General features: G+C 37.4%; 1 protein-coding gene across 1 annotated transcript in view; it reads left to right on the top strand.

Annotated features, from left to right (window-relative positions):
- Positions 1 to 367: 367 nt before the first annotated feature.
- The window catches only part of RNF180 (ring finger protein 180), an 84,687-nt gene continuing 63,581 nt past the window's right edge, over positions 368 to 21,473 (top strand). The window contains exons 1-3 of the mRNA XM_009327288.1: positions 368 to 469; positions 2,736 to 2,831; positions 6,988 to 7,938. Of these exons, the coding sequence (XP_009325563.1) occupies positions 368 to 469; positions 2,736 to 2,831; positions 6,988 to 7,938 (1,149 nt within the window). The remainder of the gene's footprint in view (positions 470 to 2,735; positions 2,832 to 6,987; positions 7,939 to 21,473) is intronic.

The following is a 21,473-nucleotide window of genomic DNA, read 5'->3' as shown; positions in this document are numbered from 1 at the left end:
TAGGATAGCAATTACTTATTTCTATGGACATATTCTGGGAAAACTGGAGTTCTCTTGTCTTTTGTCTAAACATTGAGGAAATTGGTTTATTTTTTTATTTGTTTTGTTGTTGCTTTCTAGTTCTGTATGCAACCTGGAAATAAAAGCAACTGTTTTGCTTTGCTATTTAAAATGTCTAGGTGGCATGCTATACAAGATCAGAAAATGTTTGTAATAAATAAAGTATTAGTCTCCTCTGTAGTGAAGAGACTACTGATAGACTTCTGGGTTGCAAGAGGAAAGCATGTGTGGTTTCAACAGGTGAGTGAATTGTATGTTTTGTGGTCTTTACAGATAGACATACGGAGCTGAAGAATCACAAGCTGAAATGAGTAACCAAGAGGCTGATGTTCTACGTTGCTGGAGATGTAGAAAATATATAGCAAATTCTGTTTGCCTTGCAAAATGTCATGGAAAAGAACCATCCAAAGTAAGTATAGCATCTGGGAGGGACTTTGTAACTTTTCCCAGTGCCATTGGTTTTAAATAAAGGAGAAGTATTAGACTTGCCCTCACTTAGTAATTAATCTCCTGTGGAGATAAGTACTAAAATATGGACAATTCCATAGAGAGTAATGTAAGCAGTAATGCTAGTGAAGCCAAGTAGGCAGTGATCACCTTTATGTTCTGCGACATAAAGGCTGATATTCATAGTACATTTGAGTACTAGCTTGTGTAGAGTATATAGTGTTACCATTTTTCATATAAAAATGGGTTCTGTTTTTGACAGTTTTAATGCAGTCATTTTTTGTTTTAATATCTCTTAAGAGAGAACTCTTTGTGTCTAAGGTGTGTTTTAAATACTGATACTAATTTCCACTGCAGTAGTTAACTGTGTTTCAAATATTCCACATCAGAAACTTTTGGTCTTCGTTTTGAAAAAGTGGGGGTAGTCTGTGCACAAAAATAGTTCAGAAGATAAGATGCCCTGCTAGGCTAAAATACCACTTAGTAATTTACATCATCTTTGTTAAAATAAACAGAAAAATAATCATACAGAATAAAACAATGACAGAGTATTTCCTGCTGCTTTATAATGGCAGTTAGTAATCATGCAGAGTTAGAGTCTTTCCAGATATGCCAAAGAAGACTGTGCTTACGTCCTATGATCTTGAATCAAAGTGAAAAAGCAAATAGAAGGGAAGGTGTTGATCTTTTTTATTAATGCACTAGAAATGCAACAACATTCTTTTTGGCACTGGAGAAGGGTATAACCAATAAAGGTAGAAACAAGGTTACTATTTTTTAAGAACCTGATAATAATTAGTATTATTAGTAAACCCCATTTTAATCACTCCACTTACAGAGCTTGAGGTTCTGGAATATTTTTCATGCTTTATACTTGAGGAGTTTTTATTTTGTGCATTGTTTGGAGCGTTTTTTTGGGGTGTGTATATTTCAACTCCTGTCATGGAAAAAATGTAGTGAAAAGAAGGAGGTATCTTTGTCCATGCCCCATGGTGGAGCTTTTAATTGCTAGTGGAGATGCACCATCATTGTGCACAAGACTGAAGTAGCTCCTTCTCTAATTATGTAGATAGCAGAGAAAAAAAGTTATTTAACACCACTTTCCGAGACATTGGGAGGCAACGATTGTACTATGATGAGAAAAGTAATGTTTTCAGTATTTCAGCTTTCCCTGATGAATTTCAGACCTTCAGTCAGACATAGCTGAAATATGAGTACAAGAGAAGAAATCTTAGAACAAATCTTAAAACCAAATGTTGAAGTTACGACTGCAGTATAAACACTTTAAATCAGAATTATATCCAAATTGAAGTACAAGTACTCATCACAGATAGGATGAAGACGATAGCATAGACGGAAAATGGATCTATCTGTCTGCCATCATTACTTGGAGCATTTCTAAAAACTTCTGTCTTCTGTGTATAGCCCCACTTTCAATTTTCAGCATAATGAAACTTTTATTCCCATGAATTTCATAACATAGGACTCAGCTATTTTCCGTATTCATAGATTTTTACAACTGATTTTAAGACTTTAACACTCACCAGAGTTTCTGTATGTTTTTAGCCATCTTTATAACTTTACGGACATTCTAAACTATATTAAAAGATTTAATTACACTTGTATCACTTTTGTGCTAAAAGGTAGTTAGGTAATTGTTTTTATTTTAGTATCAGGTAGTGAAATGCTACAGTTTTTTAGATTTTGTTTTCTCTTCAGTTGGTCACATCATTGCAGTAAAAACTCAAAAGTTGCTAAGAGTCCCTGGTTTCTCTGCTAGTTATTCTAACAAGCATTAGAAAATGAATTTAAAACTATTTGTGGCATAGCTGTGCAGTACTGACCACAGTCTTCATATAAACTAGAACTTAAATTTCCCTGTCTTTGCTGGAAAATTGTGCCAGCTGATAGTGCTTCTGAAATCAATTTCCAAATATACTTGGAAAATCAGCAATTGCATGCTTTCTGTTCTTGTAAACAAAACAAAACCACCTCCAAACGCCTCCATCTCCACAGTGGAGTCTGTCCCATGTCCTTAGATTCAGAAATAGAGAATTATTGACAGCATCTACCTGATTTTTAGCTTAAAGAATGCACCAACATCTTTGAGTGTTATCATTTGTTAATAAAATATTTACTGAATTTGGGAAGCTGACTTCTGGCTATATTCAAACAAAAAAAGCTTACATGAATGTTGAATATCAATATAATAATTCTTTTTTTAACAGACATCACAACCGTCAGCTGCTGCTCAGGAGTCTTGCAACGTATGGCATGTGAACTTAGAAGCCATTCCAGAGTGGGTGAAATGTGTCATTGAAAAGGTAGATCTTTTTTTGCTTGCATCTTTGTCACTCAAAATGTGAAATAAATAAGGGGAACAAATTCAAGGGCACTTTTCTGCCAAGGCCCATGTATATTACAGAGACCTTCTAACTGAGGGAATTTTTCTCAGTAACTTCTATCATTACCATTTACAGAGGCTTTTTTCCCTCTTAAATGTTCTTTTTATGTATGCACAAAACCTACAAGTGATAAATTCTGTTCCTGCCCATTTATAGATGAATGTATTTATGTTTGTCCAAATAACTGTCATGGGAACCTTTGCATATTCTGTCAGTGCTTAAGATTATATTAACTATCTAGGCTTTGGGTTTGTCTTGATTGTCTTATCTTGCAGTACTAACGCATATGTTGACAGTGACAGTGAGAAGCATGTTTCTCCATAAAACAGACTAGGAGCTTGTTAAGAGATCAGTTGTTGGAATATGATATAATGTCTTTTACATTTATTGTGATATTATGTCATATGAATAGAAAGTAGTTACCTTCCTGCAAATTCAAAGGTCTGATGACAAGCCGGTGTCACTGCTTTTGAGTTTTAACGGCCCATTTGAAATTACAAACCACCTCATAACTTTCCTGTTGTACTGATTGCTTCAGTTGAGTATTTTCTTTCAGTTATTTTAGGTCTAGAAGTTAATGTTGTTGCATAGATATAATAAGCAGAAACAGTCCTTTTCTTTTGCCCTACATTTTTTCTCTGATGAACCTTTGATTTTGAGAGACAATGCAGGTATGAATGCATACCTGCATTCCTTTCTGCTTAGACTTCAGTGTCTAAGTTTTACTATTTTGCAAGTAAGTTCTGATCTAAGCAAATCCACCCTGAAAATGATACACAAAGAAAAAAATTGTTATAACTGTAAAACTAAGCATTCAAAATCAAGAAAATGTCTTCCATCTTCCTTCATTGTTTTGCTCTGTTTATTTTGTTAAACATTAATTAAACTCTCCTTAAAATTAATGATCTTTTATACGTCACTAAGGCATGACAGAATAGTGTATCTGTTTCAGAAACATTAATCTTGGGGGTGTGTGTGAAAATTAGGGGTGATGAGGTATTTCCCCACTTTACAGAATTGCCTAATCTTGAATGCCTGATCATAAGAATGCATGTTTTTTACAGTACTTTGTATGTTATATTATTTCAGTAAAATTGGATTCAGTATTGATAGTAATAATATTCTTTTCACCTGTAGCTGTAAATGGCCAGCCTTCTGCATTTGAAAGCCTAGAGGGACAGGTTGGAGACCTGGGAAAAACCCATAGACTGCTCAGAAAACGCTTAACATATGTGCTCAAGATTGCAGAGGAGCAATGCTCCTCTGGTGGCACAGGCAAAGAATGCAATTCTCTATGAACACCTTCAATATCTTAGTGTTCATTTTGTCCTTTAACATCCTGGGAACTCTTGCCTTGTTCACTTCTGACTTCTCTGGAAAGATCCTGTGGGTTTATGGATAAATGCGTGGGTTTTTTAACAATTCTGACTTACCCCCAGATCCTCCTGGGCTCTGAATAATTTTGTGATCATGTGTTATTTTCTTCTGTATTACTCCTGAATCAAAGGCTAAATCATTTTACGTAAGCACAAAGTCTATTTGCAGGCTGTAAAAAAACCCGCTGCTTCCCAGCCAGTTCTTATTTGCCATCTGTCCCAGTTCTTAACCAATCTCATTGGGTTTCATGTACACATTAGTGTATAGATAATCTTCAATAATTATAAATACCTAGCTAGTGCTGCTAGTGACCTTTATTGACCTGCATTTTTTTTTCCCCATCACTCATCACTTGTTTTAGCTTCTTTGGCTAACCCTTCCCAGCTTTTCCTCTTTGGATTGATGCAGTCCATCAATCTGTGTGCCCTCAGCTCCTTTTCAGATCTTGCTGGTTTTCCCCCTACCACCTCCTCCACTAGTAGGCTGTTACTTCTTTTACTGAGTCAATGCTTCCACAGTCCTTTGCCAAACTCATGCTGAATCAGTCCTGGACTCCCTTGTACTGCACCTCATCTCCCAGCCTCTGTGCACATAGGACATAGAGATGTCCTATTTCTTCACTGCCGTCTCTTGCATTCCCTTTTTTGCTAGGCCCCGAACCTTCTTCCCTAACCCTCATGAATCACCCCTCTGCATTTGGAGATCCAGGTTACATAGAGCCTTAGTGCCAGAAAGACTCACTAAAGGAACTAGAAAGTGCTTTTCCCTGAATTTTAGTGCCTAGCCCATGACATCTGGGAAATGGAGTGTGGGACACATAGTAAATCTCTGAACCAGCTTAATTCTTCTTTGGGCATGGCATATGCACACATTGGTCAGCCTTATAAACTGAGAGAGACCGTGCATGTTCAAGGAATTTTCGGGGATTTGAAAGCCTTTGGGCATATATAAACTGAGATTTATTTTTTTCTCTAAGTTAAAACTGTGTCCAGATTTAAACAGATCCTCATAGGTGCAATGAAAGGTATATCTTTGATACTTCGTGAAATTTTAATGTTTTAACCCACAAGGCAGGAGTAAGTTTCTCAAAGAAGTGTTTCCAGAACTTTTTCTAGCATTGTGTGTGAAGAATAACTTTTTTGCCGCTGTCGTGGTTTAACCTCAGTCGGCAGCTAAGCACCACGCAGCTGCTCGCTCACTCCTCCCCACCTGGTGGGATGGGGGAGAGAATTGGAAAAGCACAAGTGAGAAAAACTCGTGGGTTGAGATAAAAGCAGTTAATAATTGAAATCAAATTATAATAATAATATCATAATAATAATACACAAAGCAAGTGATGCACAGTACAATTGCTCACCACCCACTGACCGATGCCCAGCCAGTCCCCAAGCAGCGCCTCCCCCCCTGCCCCGGCCAGCTTCCCCCAGTTTATGTACTGAGCATGATGTCACATGGTATGGAATGTCCCTTTGGCCAGTTTGGCTGTGCCCCCTCCCAGCTTCTTGTGCACCTCCAGCCTTCTCAGTTGGTAGAGCATGGGAAACTAAAAAGTCCTTGGCTAGTGTAAGCATTACCTAGCAACTACTAAAACATCGGTGCTTTATCAACTTTGTTCTCACCCTAAATCCCAAGCACAGCACTGTACCAGCTACTAGGAAGGAAATTAACTCTATCCCTGCCAAAACCAGGACAGCCGCACAAAAGTTTTTTTCTGAGACTGCAAAATTGGTTTTACTGAAACTTTCTGAAGCTTTCAATCAGACAAGCATCAGTCATGGAGTCATGTTCCCAAACTACCTTGAAAGACATTTGCAACTGAAAGCAATGCTTTAACTAGAAATGTTGGGCAGCTTCTGTATTCATGGCTCAACCCCACTTCAGGCACACTAGTGAGTAATGTGTGACTGGAGTTGATAATGTTGTTTTTCATCTGGGCTTTGATCCTACAAACTCTTGCATAACTTTAATCCTCAGAAATGTTTCTGCTGACAGATGAATATATTTGCTGAAAATACTAATAGTTGTGCAAATATGTAGGAGTTTATAGATCGTTGATACATATTTTCTTTTGTAAAAGTGCCTTTAGGATTGAAATGAAATCCATAGAATTACAAATAATGAAAATAACCGTCTGCTTATAAATAGAGTATTAAGGATTTGTCATGGTGTCTGCACACAGATTATGTTATAATACTACATACACCAAAATACAAGCACCATTTCAAGCTTTCATGGGGTAAGCAAAGTAAAAAGCCATATTCTCTTTGTAAGAAATCTCCTTCCACTGTACTTAGTATGCAAGAAATGTATCAGTACTCAGAAGACTCAGCTGAGAAACTGTGCTTGCCAATTCCAGATTAACATGGTAAATTGATTTCACTGCTTTAAAGGATCTAATGTTTTCATTAGTATTACAGCATTATTCTATCTATGGACAAATTTTAAACATATTTCAAAGCCCCTACATTTTGAAATGTTTGTTCTAGATTTCTTAGAATTAGTTATCACTGCAGCAAGCAGAGTTTTGACCAGATCATTATTTGTGGTGGATTTTCTGTCTGCTGTGGTCTCTTTTATTGTGTTTGAAAAACAAAAAGTAAGCCCTTTAATAAAAGGAGAAAAGTACCCTAGTAATGATTTCTTAATAATTTATTTACAATGAATGTGTTGGGTGGTTTTTTTCCTTTCTTGTCAATAGGCACAGTGGACAATTGGAAAACTGCACTGTCCGTTCTGTGAGGCCTGCTTAGGGGGCTTTAACTTTGTTTGCAACACAAAATGTTCCTGTGGACAGTTAGTAAATATACATTTCTGCAAAAGTCGGACTGACTATCAGCCAGCTTTCTCTGTTAAATTGGCAAAATCATCAGGAAAACACTTACCGCTCCTCAAAATTCAGTCTGGTTTTCGCAAGGATACCTGCCATGAAGTGGTAACTGCAACTTTGGAAATCAAAAATCAAGGTCTTTCATACAAGGCCAGAAATAATAATGGTACTGGAAGATTAACAGAAGCACTTTGTCTAGAAGTAAGAGCTCCCAGATTTGAGATCAAAAGTAAAAAACTTCCCTTAAAGGCATTAAATCAAAAAAGAAATCTTTCTGCTTCCTATCCTATGAATGATGCATGCACTGTAGAACCTTTTCACAGAAGATCACGTAGTTTGGATTTAAATATCAGAGAGAGACTTGTTTTGTCGCCTGCTTTATATGAAACTTGCAGTGTGGGAACAGTTTACCATGGCCAAAATGAAAATCCACCTGTTTACACACGAAGTGGCTTGCAATTAGAGTCCAGTAGGAAAGATGGTAGCTCTCGTCAGGACCTATATAGTTCCAGTGCTGACAAACTACAAAAAAGGTTTCGAGTTACTTCCTTTACCACATTATTACACAGAGAAACAGAAAGTGAGTGTGATTTTGAAGCTACTGGACAATCTTCTGAGAGTACCACTGCTGATGGGTCACCTTTTGTGATGAACCTTTCTTCACCTACAAGTGCTGTAGAAGAGGACCAATACATCACACCTGTTGGTCTTGTTCAGCCTACGAGTATTTCCTTCAACCAAAAGCTGAATAAGAGAGAAAGAAACAAGTTGAAAAGCTTGAGGAGAAAACAAAGAAGGCGAGAACGGTGGCTACAGAAGCAAGTAGGTGTTTAAAATAAATTATACTACTTCTTATGTAAAGTTTGGCTTGCTTTTATAAATCATTCTGATTTTTTTTTGATGCTGTCTCTTAATACTGGTTTAACAGGGTACTGTCTAGAACCAGGTATCCTGCAAACAAGGATTTATGACCTCTTCCTGCATGCAGTTCAATCCAATGAGTTTTTTCTCTGTAAAATCAAACCTTCGTGGGTATATATAACTAGTTTCTGTTGGCCTTCATATTGTTTTGTGATGCAATAATAAATTTGAAGTGGAAAAAAAATACAGTAAAATTTAATCAGTGTGATTAAAGAAAAACTAAATCTTCAAATCTTCTAAACAAGAAACCCTAGCATTTCAGGATTTCCTAACTTTTAAGTAATGGCATTTTGAGTTAACTTTACAATTAAGAAAAAATTATATTTTAAAAGATGTTTGCATTTATTATTTATTGTAACACAAATATTTTTTCTTTGAGTAAAGAATTGATTGTTGCTATTTAAAATATTAGTCTTTAGTAGGTAAATATTTTGTCTGCATATCTAACAGAAATGTTACATATTCAATTGTACATATGTATATTGTACATAACAATTATACAACCATGGTTTCCTTCTTCAAACCGTCTAAAGCAGAACAGAATTAAAGACCACAGATGGTCATACATTTTTTTTGGGGGGGAGAAAGACCAGGAGTATATCTTAAAATGAGTAACACAGCTTTTGTTTGCTCTGAAATTCAGTAGAAGGACTAATGATATGTATGCCTTTAAAAGAAAATTTCTCATAATAAAATTCCTGATAAAAAGTACTGTATGGTGAGCAAGAGCAAACATACTAACTCTGATCAGAGAACTAGTATCTACTCAAGAAATTATTCCTGCTTTGGGTAGGTATGTCATTGTGATAATCTTAGAATATTCCATAGATGAAGTGTAGTGACATGTAAAGCTCATGTAAACCTTATTTCACAGATACTTTTTTTAATGTGATTGCTTTACATTTTATAGTAGTCCGGTCTAATTTAATATTTATGCCTTATTGAGAAATACTAAGCTTATTTAAATGGACTATGCTTAGGTTAGATATTAAATTGTTTTCATTGGTTTGCATTTAATGCAATAGGATATATAGGACCAATAGTTCATGTATGGATCTTTCATTAGTCCTTTGTACCTAAATGATTTTCACCCTTAATATTCTGCTGTCTTTATACAGTTCCACACACTCAGGCACCAAGTGACTTCGAGCTCTTTCCTACATACAGTCAACAGAGCCTTTAGAATATGGTACAGAATTGAAGCAGAGCAGTGAATTCAGGATCAAGAGAGAGATACATAGAGGCTGTCTCTCTCAATTAAATATAAGAACCAGCTTGAAAATGTGATGGGTCTGGGGCATATTATGGGACTTTTCAGTATGGTGTGCATATATTCTTTCATCTTTGGGAAGGTTTTTTGTTTTGTTTAAAGAAAGATCTAAATTGGCATTGTGATATTTTGAAAACTTGTTCTTATTTTGTAAAATGCTTCTCTGAGAGTAATTGAGAGTAAAGAACCTTTCCGATCTGGATGTCTTAATATTGAATACTTGTTTTCTAATAAGTCTAAAGATTCTTAGGTGTCCAAGTCCCTAAGATGGCTTTAAAAATTTCAGGCCTCATTGTTTCTGTTAAATGAAATGATGACATAAAAGCACAGTATATATGAGCATTTGCACAGTCGTGTCATCTGCAATCTCTCCAGCCACTTTGATCTTTGTTAGATGTACTTTCAAGAATACTTGAATTGTGAATATTGTGAATATCACAATTTTCCAAATCTGTGATAGCTAAGAAAGAAAAATATACTTTCAGATCTTCTTCTTGTTAAACCATGCTTAATCAATTCCTACATTATTTTTAAGTTTCATATAGCAAATGATATACAGTTGTTAAATCTGGTATGTCTAATCAGTAAGCATACGGTTCACAAAGTACAAAAAAATTTTTAAAAAGTATGTAAAATAATCTGGTTTCAAGTAGTAGTTTTGAGGGGAAGATGTTTTGGTTTTGCATTGATTTCTTTAACCGTGGTGAAAATCTGTGGTCGTGGCATGGAATACTTAAACGGGCCTACTTCTCAGACTCTGTGTCAAGCAGCACATGTGGCTAGTGCAGCTGTGTTTCCCATCACTGTGGTATCTTCCCAGGAAAATGTAGATCTAGAAAATAGCATCCTCTGTACGGTCTGACATGTAGCAAAAGGGGATGCTCCTCTGCCACGCACTCCTCTTCATGGCTGCTCCACTCTCATCTGCCAGTCTAGGTATGCTCTGTTTTCTTGCAAGTTCCACTTGCCACCCTCTTTCTTCAACATTCTGACACCCGTCCTTGTAAAAATGCGCATTTTGTTACAGTGGTACTTCCAATAGGAAGCTGATCTGTGGTACTTTGTAACCATGATTTCCAGCATACTTACCACATACGCTTAAGCAATCAGGTAGTAAAACTTCACAAAGAGAAAAAAGCATAAACCTTTGAGTGGATGGAGTGAAAGTGTTTTGATAAATGACAATGGGAAGTATTTAATCTAAGTGCTCTTTTAAGAAGTACTTCAGTGCAGCAGAAACCCTGATGTGAGGTGAATCTCTTCTAAGCTCTCTCTGGTAAAGGTACTGTGCATCTCATTTTTGTCTTTAATTAAAGTTTTTCTGGAGAGCGGTCTGAGGAAACAGACTTGTTCAGACTTCGGAATTTCTTTGTAAATGCATAGGCTGCTTCTCTAAGTTTATTTTGTAATGTGATAACTTTATCTGTCAAACATTTTTTCTGTCTTGTAGAAAGCCAAAATGTGCCCATAAACGTTGTGTTGTGGCAGAATGCACTCTGTTACTAAGTTGAAGTATATACACCCTGGATTGTAAATAGGAGCAATTCTGTGAGCTCCTGACCTGCACTTGGCCCCGGAGGCCTGCAGTGATGCAGGCCCTGTGGTGTAGGTGCAGGACTGAGCTATCCTGCTAACAGCAGAGGGACCCAAGCTTCCTCTGTCTGCTCTACAAAGGAAAGCTCTTAATGCCTGTGAGGGGGATGCTTGCATTTTGTGTGTGTGTGTGTCTGCACGCGCACGCACGTCTGTGTTCATGGGGGATTTTTAGCTTTCTGGTATATTCTTGGGGTATGATAATAACTACTTAAGTCTAGGAATTGCCAATATTAATAATGGTTCTTGTTATTGTTGCTATAGCTAAGAAGATGAAGTATTTCTGTTATAAATTCCCTTTTGTGTATATCTTGTTATAAGTTTGCATTTTTTGCTAATGTCTGAAGCTTGTAATAATTTTTGGAAAGATCTCAGACAGAAATACTATTTGTGGCTCCACCAGTTTTATTTAATTTCTCTTCACAATCATTTTACATAGAGGAAGACTATGTAGCCAGCTTCAAAACTGCAGTATCCTCTTGGAAATGATCCTGATCCATCGGAAAAAAAATTGGCCTTTTTTGCTTCATTTTACAACTTAACACATCACCAGTTCTTTTGTATCTTTTTTAAAACATGAAAGTTTTGTCTTACAAAGGTGACTGGTGGTCAGTTTCCATGAATTGTGTTTGCTTTCATGCTCCCAGTGTTAATCTGAACTCAAGATAAACAATACTGCATTGTTTATCCACACTGTCAGCTGCTGTTACCTTGCCCTTGTTTTCAAGTCCTGCTGATGTTCTCTAGTAACTGACAGTCTTTGAAGGCTAGCGCCTTCACTACAAGGTTTAACTTGTGACCTTAATTCACTTAATCTATGCTTGTCTCTTTTTCATGTGTACATCAGTCTAAAATTCTTTTTCTTGCACTGTCATCTTTGTATTTAAACTGTAAATCCTTCAGGTGTCTCATCATGTGTTTATGTACTTGGATTTCAGTCACTCTTTCTATGCTGATACTCGTAACAAGAATTATCCTCAGACTGCTTATGGATTCCTCGACTGGCTGTTGGAGGGCTAAAAGTATTATTTAGTGTTGGTACCAAAGTAAAGCAGGAATAGAAGAAAGTGGAATGAAATCACAGCTAGAGGAGGCAAGCAGTAACTACGACATCTCAATTCTGACCTTAGTTAGGGAAATGTGAGGCCCTGGAGAAGTTGCTTAAAGTAAGGAAAGAGGAAACACAGGGGAAAAGGGGCAGTCCTAATCCCATACCCTAAGATCTGTACCAAAAGACAGTGGATTTAATATGAAGTAATATTCGTTTGCAGTGACTGACTAGCTGTGAATCCCCTGAACTGAGATTGAGGGGAGCAATAGTGGAAGAGCATTTTGAATCTGTGCAGCTCATACTGTTTCCGCACCAGCTTTCTCATTCACTTCCTCAAGTAAGAGGAATGAAGATCAAATATCAATAGAAACCTTTCCAACTTGGGGAAGGTGGAAACTCTGATTTCAGTGTTCAAAACCACTCCTGCTCTGGATAAGTTCTCAAAATAACATAGCAATTTTTAAGTTCTATACTTAACTGGGTAAACTTAAGCTTAAAGCACAATAAACTTTGAGATAAAGAAGACTGAAGTGCTTCTGTGTTAACATGCAGTTGCAGAGCTCGTAGTCCCTGGCCTTTTATGATTTACTCTTTCTGAAATAGTAGTATTGCACTGATGGTGCTATTAATGGTTTAAGAGCCATTGAGCAGCAAGGCTGCAGGGTGTTATACTCACATGTTGTTTATGGGCAAAGAAGAAACACACGTTGTGTATATAAAGCCAAGAATTTATTCTTCATATAACTGAAATCTTAAGAGTGTGATTATTGTTACTCCAGATTTAATTGTTAAAGAAAAAAGAAAGAATAATATTGCCATTGAGACTGTTAATACACACTCACTTGTTCCTCCCCGGTTTCTGCGGTTCTGCCCATGGTGCTGTGCCACGGGGGCTGCGGGCTGGCAGCAGTCCTTGGGGTCTGGTGGTGGGCGTGTTACTGCAGCTTGCTAGCATCTGGAGTCCTTCGCTGGGAGCAAGATGATGTTCGTGTTGATGGTTTCTTTTTCTTTACTCCAGAATCCACTTGAGGTCACTTTTGTGTGTTTGGTAACACACTTTTATACCTTTGCTCTTTGTTCACTGCTCTGCAGCTTCATGCTACATCCAAATTACCTTATATGGTGCCTTTTATGTATGTAAGATACAGTTTCTTTGTTCTGTTTGTTACCCTTAAAACCAATTCTGTCCAGGCCCACGTCTGCATTTCTTTAACAGACCCCTGGGAAGTTGCTCATGGCTGTTGTGGTCTCCAGTGCCAACCCAGTGCGCCATCTCATGCGATCCCATTCCTGTACTCCTCCATGTTGCATCCTGGGTCTCCATTTCTCAAGGCCTCTGCTATCTTTAGCAGGCCTGTATTTCTTTACGCTACATCATTACATTAGAGTGGTAAATACCTCATGGAATAACCACCGTCAGTGGTTGTACCATACAAGGATAACAAAACTGAAACAGATTAGCCACAGACATCTGGTCAGTTAGAGAAATTGCTGTCTCAGCATAACAGAAGTCCATGAGCTGTTTTGCATTAAGTGCCCATCTTGCAAAAGAGGGGATCATCTGCTACTTCATGTGTCAGGCCACCTTTGGTGGTTAGTATGCTAAGAGGAGGCAATGGTTTTCACTGACCTTTTCCAGCATCCTTGGTCACGTGTAGTTTTTCTGAAGAGAGAGACACAAAGTCTCCAAATGCAGCCACCCCTACAGTGGTAATGTTGTACTGGTAGTGCTACAACCCTAAGGATCAACAGCTGGGGTAATGTGCCATGCCACAGATACGACCCTGATCCATCCTCACAGACTTTGTATCTTGCTGGACAAAAGGAACACAGGAAAGAAACTAAGCCCAGTGAAGTAAGATACGTATTTTATGGTTTACTATCTGCCAAAAAAAGTGGGTTTTTTTAATAAATAACATATGGATTATTGCTGCTGTTCCAAGGTTATATGGATTGCTATTCCAAGAAAATGTTGATGAACAGCCTAGAACTATAGAAATATTGTATGCTTTTTTTCTTGTATAAACTGTAAGTATTAGAAACTATTATTTTAGTTTTTCTAGAAGCCCACAGACAACTTAGATCATAACAATTTATGAGACTTGCTGTCCCTCAGCTAAGGAAGACAATGACCCGTTCGTGGAGGTAGGCTGCAGTGGTGTGCAGTTAGGTGCATCCCATAATTTCAGCATGGATTCTTATTACACAGATAGAGTGAAAAGCAGACTAAATTGCAGTTATATAAGATGACTTGTGGCAGATAAAAATCAAAGTTCAACAATGGTATGAACAAGAAGACAAGACTACTTTCATATTTGTGAGATTTGCTGTGTATTACCAGAAGGACCACATCAAATACACAGTAAGGAGAGAGTTTAAGATGAGACTTTACATAAGAAAATAATGTATTGTTATAAATTTTATAGAATTTTGTGCCCCAGACCTGTAGTCCTTCACTTCTACAAATTGTTACTGACCCAGTGACTAAGAATTTGAGTAAGTTTTATATTTCTAATTGGTTTTCATGGTACTAAACTCTCTGAATACATATAAAGTGAGGTAAATTAAATGCTGCTTGCATGGAGGTTTAAGCAGAGTGCAGGACTTGGTTCTTCAAATTCAAAAATAATTTTTTTTCAGGAAAAAATAAATTCCTAACATCTGGGAGAATTAAAGCTCCCCACCTTTTTTTTTTAAAGAACTATTTCTTCATGCTTTGTAGTGGTCAATGTATCTATGAATGTTTCTCATCCATGACCTCCCTTTAAATTTTATGGTATCCAACTTCTAAGTATTTTTTTCCCCTCATGTTGCATTTGGAAGAAAATAATGCTATCTGAGAATAATTTTTTCTTTACATTTCTTCAGCTATTTTAGGTAAAACTACAGGCAGCCACTGAGAACTAGAAGTAACTGTACGCGTCAAAAAGATGTCACACAAACAGAATAGAACAGAACAGATTTCATAGAAACTTACTGTTTCTGAAGTTGATAAGTGATCAGTGATTCTAGTAGGAAGTGGAAAACTTAAAGTAGCAAATTAGTGAAATGAATTATTATCTGTAGTACTGAAAAATAGTGGAGAGATGTTTTATGGTAGCTGCATTTCAGAATTAAATGAAAGATAGCATCTACTGTTACAGCTGAAGAAGCTGGCAGTCTTTTGGGGATAAGAACGTCTCTTTCACATCCAAAGTACAAGCTTATACCAATAAGTTAAATAAAACAAAAGTTTCCCGTGTTATGATCTAACAACCTTATGGCCATAAAGCTGTGACAACATACATTTTTTAAAGCAAGCTATTACCAAGATTTTATTTGGTACAGTGCTTCTTCTGATATCATGTACTTCCCTAATGCTTTATATCAACACCTAAATTAAAATGATTACACAGCAGAAGGGAAAGGTTTCCTTCATAGATGACTTAGCTGAAAACATGCTTCACATTTAATACAATTTAGAATTATGAGGAATGGAATGTGTGGCATTTATTTTTGGTTTTTTTTATTTTCTTTCAAGAGTATAACTGCTTTTTGTGAAGATGCTAGAAATCTGTCAGTTCCTATTACTAGTAATTTCCAATCAAGTTTCTAATTAAAATTATTTCACCTTTCATTTGAGCATTAGGAGATTTGATGTATTGTTTCTAAAGACTGGAGATTGGAGTATGAACAAGAAAATGTTTGGACATAGTGAACACAAAGAAAAGAAACATTTTGATTCATTAATGAACTCACATTGAAAATGCCATCAGTCAGAAAGAACATATTAATCTTCATTAAGTAAGGCTTCCTCCCCATAGTCCTTATAAAAGAAATCCAACAGTTTGACAAAAGGTTAACCAAATCTTAGTCTTTTATAGCTCAAAAAGTTGAAAAATTTTAACTAATCTCACTTTCATATTTTGTATATCTCATTTTCTTCTATGTACAGAATGAGGAGAGCTTGCACTACTTTTACTAATCAATTTTGTATGATTAGTAAAAGTATGTAGAATCAAATAAATATTTGACGTTATAAACACTTACTCAAAGAAATAAATCACTTTATGCTTCTCCCAACTTTTAATGGCATTATCTATTTCATTTTTATTTTGTTCAATAGCTTTTAAAGGCCATTTTGAGTTTTGATTGTGATTTCGACTTTTTGCTAACGTGCACTGCTAATACAGATTCTGAAGCAAATTACAAATAATTAACTATCAGCTTGAGAACTAAAATGTGGTCTTAGCTAAGGGAGACTGAGAGGGAGCAACTGGTGAAGAAAGGTGATTCTCTAATTCTTCCATAAATTTTAATTCACGGTGTGGTAAAAGCTGTATAGAAAATGAAGAAATGTCTAATAAAAAATTGGGGTAAGAAAAAACAATTCCATGGACTTTTTTTAAAAGTAAAATTAGAAGATCCCAATAGAACTAATTTAGAATATCTCAGCTTCCATTTTCAGATTAAAATTAGTATGTCTCAGGAAGAGGAGAGCTAGAATTACAGTGCAACACTGAAATGCACTTTACTGGAAAAACAAAACTTCAACTGTGTGCTTGCTCCACTATTATTATTATCATATTCGTTTTCATGCAAAGCAATCCACATGTTAAGAAAATAAGTCATAGAAAGCTATTTAATTCATAAGAAACAGAGCAAAGACTATTGATTAAAACATGAAAAAGGGCTTGACCTCAGACATGGTGAAGGAAGAAAAAACATTAAATAATGAAAGAAACTATGCAATGTGGAGTGTTACATTCAGTGGGCTCCCTGAATTGAAAAGAGTAGATGATTTTGGAGCATTCTAACTGTTTTTCAATTGGATATAGCAGAAGGTTTGTTGTAGGGGAAAAAAAAAGGCATGTATGATTACAACAAAACATTACACCTGAGATTCTGGAAAAAGGTAAAAACTGAGTGCCAATCATTCATATGGAAACAAACTTACATTCTTCCTTTTTGTGTGTTTCCTCAATATTTTTTACCCTCTTTGTTCATTTCAGCCACAATTTATGGTGTGGTAAGTTTTATCTTCAGACTGCTCATATTTAGGAAATTTTAGGAAGGTAGGTAAACATAGGAGACTCTTAAGTGCTCTAATGTGGAAAATGCTGTACATGAACTTTGCAAAAGGAAAAAATACCAGTCATAAACCAAAAAATTTGTAGAAACCAAGCCCTGTGGTAGCAGACCTGCCAGCACTGGCACATCCAGAAGCAGCATCTCCTAGATAGGACCTGCTGTTCTTCAGTCAGATTAATTTGCTTATATTCCTCAAGTCTGATGCATATCAAATATACTTAACTTATCATACCTGTTAAGATCACAGAGACTTAATCTTGCACCTTACAGAAGCAGATACTATTAAGTATATTCTTCCCTGTTAGCAGCAGAATTGGCAGATTTTCTATGGTTTAGAGAACTACTTGTTTGTTTTATTGACAACATTGGAAGAGTAGGATTCTAGAATAGAAAGAGAAGAATGTAGCATTGCATATGGACAATTGTATGTGGTTTTTATTATTTGCATTTTTTCCAGGTGTTAAGTGGGTTTGGTGCTTAATCTCACTTGCTACAAAACAGGCAAGGTTAGATGAAAAGATATGTAAAGAGGTTGTTTGAAGATTAGATACAGGCAGACCTGGTATTTCTTCTCGGCTCCATAATGACACAGCTTGTACTGTTAACTAGTACTCCCCTTGAAGTGGGTCCAAAATCCAGACTGAAATGAGAATGTTAATTATGTTACAGTAAAGAGGAATACTGATTTTGGTATACTAGCAAACTGAATTTTGCTTTAGAAAAAATGCTGAACAGAAACAGATTTCTTCTGGGTGATAGAATCTCTTCTACAGGGAACTACTAAACTGAAAAGCAGAACACCATTTTTGTAGTTGCTGTGGCAATATGTTGTTGTTTCCCTCTGCAGCACAGCACAACAGACCAATCTGGTTTCTAAAAGTAAGCTGTTTTAGGAGGATATAAATAATGCATTAGAATTACTACTAGATGAATCTTTCTGGATTTAAATTGTTCATCTATGGAATATATCCGTATTTAGAATGGTATTAACCACTGTGTGGATGCCTGTCTTTTGGATTTCTTTTGTTCTAAAAGTATCCCCATTCCCTTTAGCTTAAGTATAAATATAGCGTTGACTAGTGCACTGAAAACTATTTTTATACAAATGTGTGAGCAGTACAGAATTTTAGAGACATATGATGAAAAGTACAATATGTGACCTACCATAGTGGGGACAGAATGTAGTGAGGATCTCCTGGGATTAACTTGATTCACTATTAGTGAAATATAATCTCACGTTTTAATGGAGAGCCGTAGTAGGAGGTCGTTGCTCAGCCAGCGTGCTGAGATGGGCTCCCAGTTCTCTGCATGTTCACTAGACGAACTTCTGTAAAACCTGTCTTGGGCAATAGCAGTGGAAGATCTTACTGGCTTTATCTCTAGCAGCATGTTATCTGAATTCTGTTTCACTTTATCTATACCACTATTTCATCACCTTTAGCTACAAAGACACATTTTGCTCTTGCTTCTAACAGAGATTTTATTCAGCATTTTGAATCTCAACAAATCCGGTGATGTGGTTAGATGAGATTCAGAGTATCTGTTTATCTGTCCTAAGTTTCTCTACCTAATCTTCTCTCTGTGCTCTTGGCAGCAGTTTGTCTCTTTTTGCCCTTCCGTGCACTACACATGGTACCATTTCAAAAGGCTTTGGAACACTGCAGTTGCTTTTTTGAAGTCTCATGTGTGTTTTCTCATCATCTTATCTTCAGTTTGTTATTTGTGCTTTAAGACAAGTTTTCTTCCTACTTGTCTTCCATCAGTCTTCTGTCATTTTTCAAATACGGGTGTGCATGTTTTGTGGGAACGGACTCGCTGTATTTTTGCATGCGGTATGCTTTTTATCGTCATTTATTGCAGGTAGAGTTCAATTGTTAAAGTAATTCTTCATTAAAAGCAGGCAGAAAGTGGAATTTTGAGCACAGTGGAAGAAAACAGTTCTTACACCTCAAAACGGATACTGTAAAAAATGTTTGTCAGTATTTTCCTAGTCATATAAATGATGTATGGAATGTGCATTAAAATGGTACATTTTAGTGCCATAGGTATTGAAACCTCTGCAGCAAGACCCCTCAACTAGTAAACTATGGCCCAAATGTAGCTCACATATGCTCCTTTGTGCCAGAGATACAAGTTTGTAAGGGGTCCTTTGTGTGTGGAGAGGGAAGAGACCTGGCACAGACAGAGCTAGCTGGAAGTTCACTGACAGTCTGTGAATCCTGAGTCCAAGAGTGAGACTGCTTAGCCCAAGAAAGTAGAGGAAATACAGTGTTTTTTCTTCAGCTGTCTCTTGTCATCTCCCTGTGTTGGATAGGACTGCAGCTGGAGGTAGAAGAAGAAGAACAAAAGGTCATTGTCCTGGTTTCAGCTGGGATAGAGTTAATTTTCTTCCTAGTAGCTGGTACAGTGCTGTGTTTTGGATTTAGGATGAGAACAATGTTGATAACGCACCGATGTTTTAGTTGTTGCTAAGTAGTACTTACACTAGTCAAGGACTTTTCAGCTTCCCATGCCCTGCCAGCGAGAAGCTGGGAGGGGGCACAGCCAGGACAGCTGACCCAAACTGGCCAAAGGGACATTCCATACCATGTGATGTCATGCTCAGTATATAAACTGGAGCGAGTTGGCCAGGGGGGGTGACCACTGCTCGGGGACTGGCTGGGCATCGTCCAGTGGGTGGTGAGCAGTTGCATCGTGCATCACTTATTTTGTATATTCTTTTATCAATATTATTATTATTTTCCCTTCCTTTTCTGTCCTATTAAACTGTCTTTATCTCAACCCACAAATTTTACTTTTTTTTTTCCCCCCCGATTCTCTCCCCCATCCCCCTGGTGTGGGCGAGAGTGAGTGAACGGCTGTGTGGTGTTTAGCTGCCAGCTGGGTTACACCACAACAGTAGTGGAGCTGGAGTGCAAATGCACGTAGTTTCCCTGCTTCTACTGTGCTTTGTTTGGAAGCTGGACTATAACGAAGAAAGGGGAGTGGAGTGAAGCAGAGCAGGCTCTCCAGAGGCTATGACTTCTTACATACACACAAGTGAAATCTAAGAAGTAGAAAATGGAGACAAAGAGTGGTGCCTGTCAACTCACACTTATATTTGGATGTTGAAGAAAGAGGCCAGGAACTTGGGAGGGGATGTGGAACACACAGAACGGAGAGCATCTTTTGTTCACTTGGCTCTATGTTTCTACTTCTAAGAAAGAGGCAAGTTAAGACATATTAGTGAAAAGCAAATTGCGGCCATTTCCATGGTTTATCCAAGAACATCCTCTGTATTTTCCTATGATCTTAGGAATTTCTCTAAGGAACCCCCCCTAGTTTAGTGTAGAGCAATAATGTTGAACTTTTTTGTGTTTATGAAATTTTTGTGTTTATTGTCAAATTTATTCAAATGTCCTTTGCGGACATTTTGTTTCAACAATAATTTGTGCTGAAGTGCAAACTTCTTATCAATGCCAATAGCTCACCTTTCCTGATTTAGAGCCTGTTGGTGCAAGATGCATCTGCTATGGGACATTCTTCTGGAAGTTCACTAGGAGTTCAAGGTACCTGCTACTTTACAGGATGGTCCTTCTAACAAGCTTACTAACCAAGCTAGATTTTTGGCACAGGACAGAGCAAAAGTATGATACTTGTACTATCCTTAATCTTGTGCCCTTCTGCAGGGTTCCTACTAGTGACTTTGTTTAGGCTGTCTGAAGAACACTGGCCTGTCAGAATGGTGGACTGGTACAGTGGATTTGTGACTGAACCAGAACTTTTCAGGAATTGTGTTTAGCTTTTGCCAAGCATGAGCAGCAAGGAAGGTATATGCCTCACTATGTCAGTGATAGGCTGTTGCAACATAGTTTTATGAATTACTTTCTGGGCAATTTGCACAGTTCTTCGTTCAAAATACCAACTTAGTCAGAAGCACATAGCAGTGCCAAAATATGCCAGTAACTAATTATGGTTTTAGTTTAAATGATAGTGTGAGTAGGCAACATAGGCAGTGGTTTCATGTCACAGTGAGTGAAAAGGAATCCCCGTACAATTCTGGCCACAACTGTCTACTTCTCATGTCTCATCTGACTCTACCGTGCCCTGACAGAGGCAACTTAAATGCCTCTACGCAAACGCACGTAGCATGGGGAATAAACAAGAGGAGTTAGAGACGTGCACACGCCTGCAGGGCTATGACTTTATTGGCATCACGGAGACATGGTGGGATGGCTCCTATGATTGGAGTGTTGGGATGGAGGGATACAGGCTCTTTAGGAAGGACAGGCAGGGGAGACAAGGAGCGGGTGTCGCCCTCTATGTCAATGACCAGCTGGAGTGCATGGAGCTCTGCCTGGGGATGGATGAGGAGCTGACCGAGAGGTTATGGGTCAGGATTAAAGGGAAGGCAGGGACAGGTGAAATTACAGTGGGGGTCTGCTACAGGCCACCTGACCAGGAAGACTGAGC

This window comes from Pygoscelis adeliae, unplaced genomic scaffold, assembly GCF_000699105.1.
Source record: "Pygoscelis adeliae isolate BGI_AS28 unplaced genomic scaffold, ASM69910v1 Scaffold26, whole genome shotgun sequence".
NCBI lineage: Eukaryota > Metazoa > Chordata > Aves > Sphenisciformes > Spheniscidae > Pygoscelis > Pygoscelis adeliae.
The sequence above is the reverse complement of the archived record's forward strand: the minus strand, read 5'-3'. Positions and strand labels throughout refer to the sequence as shown.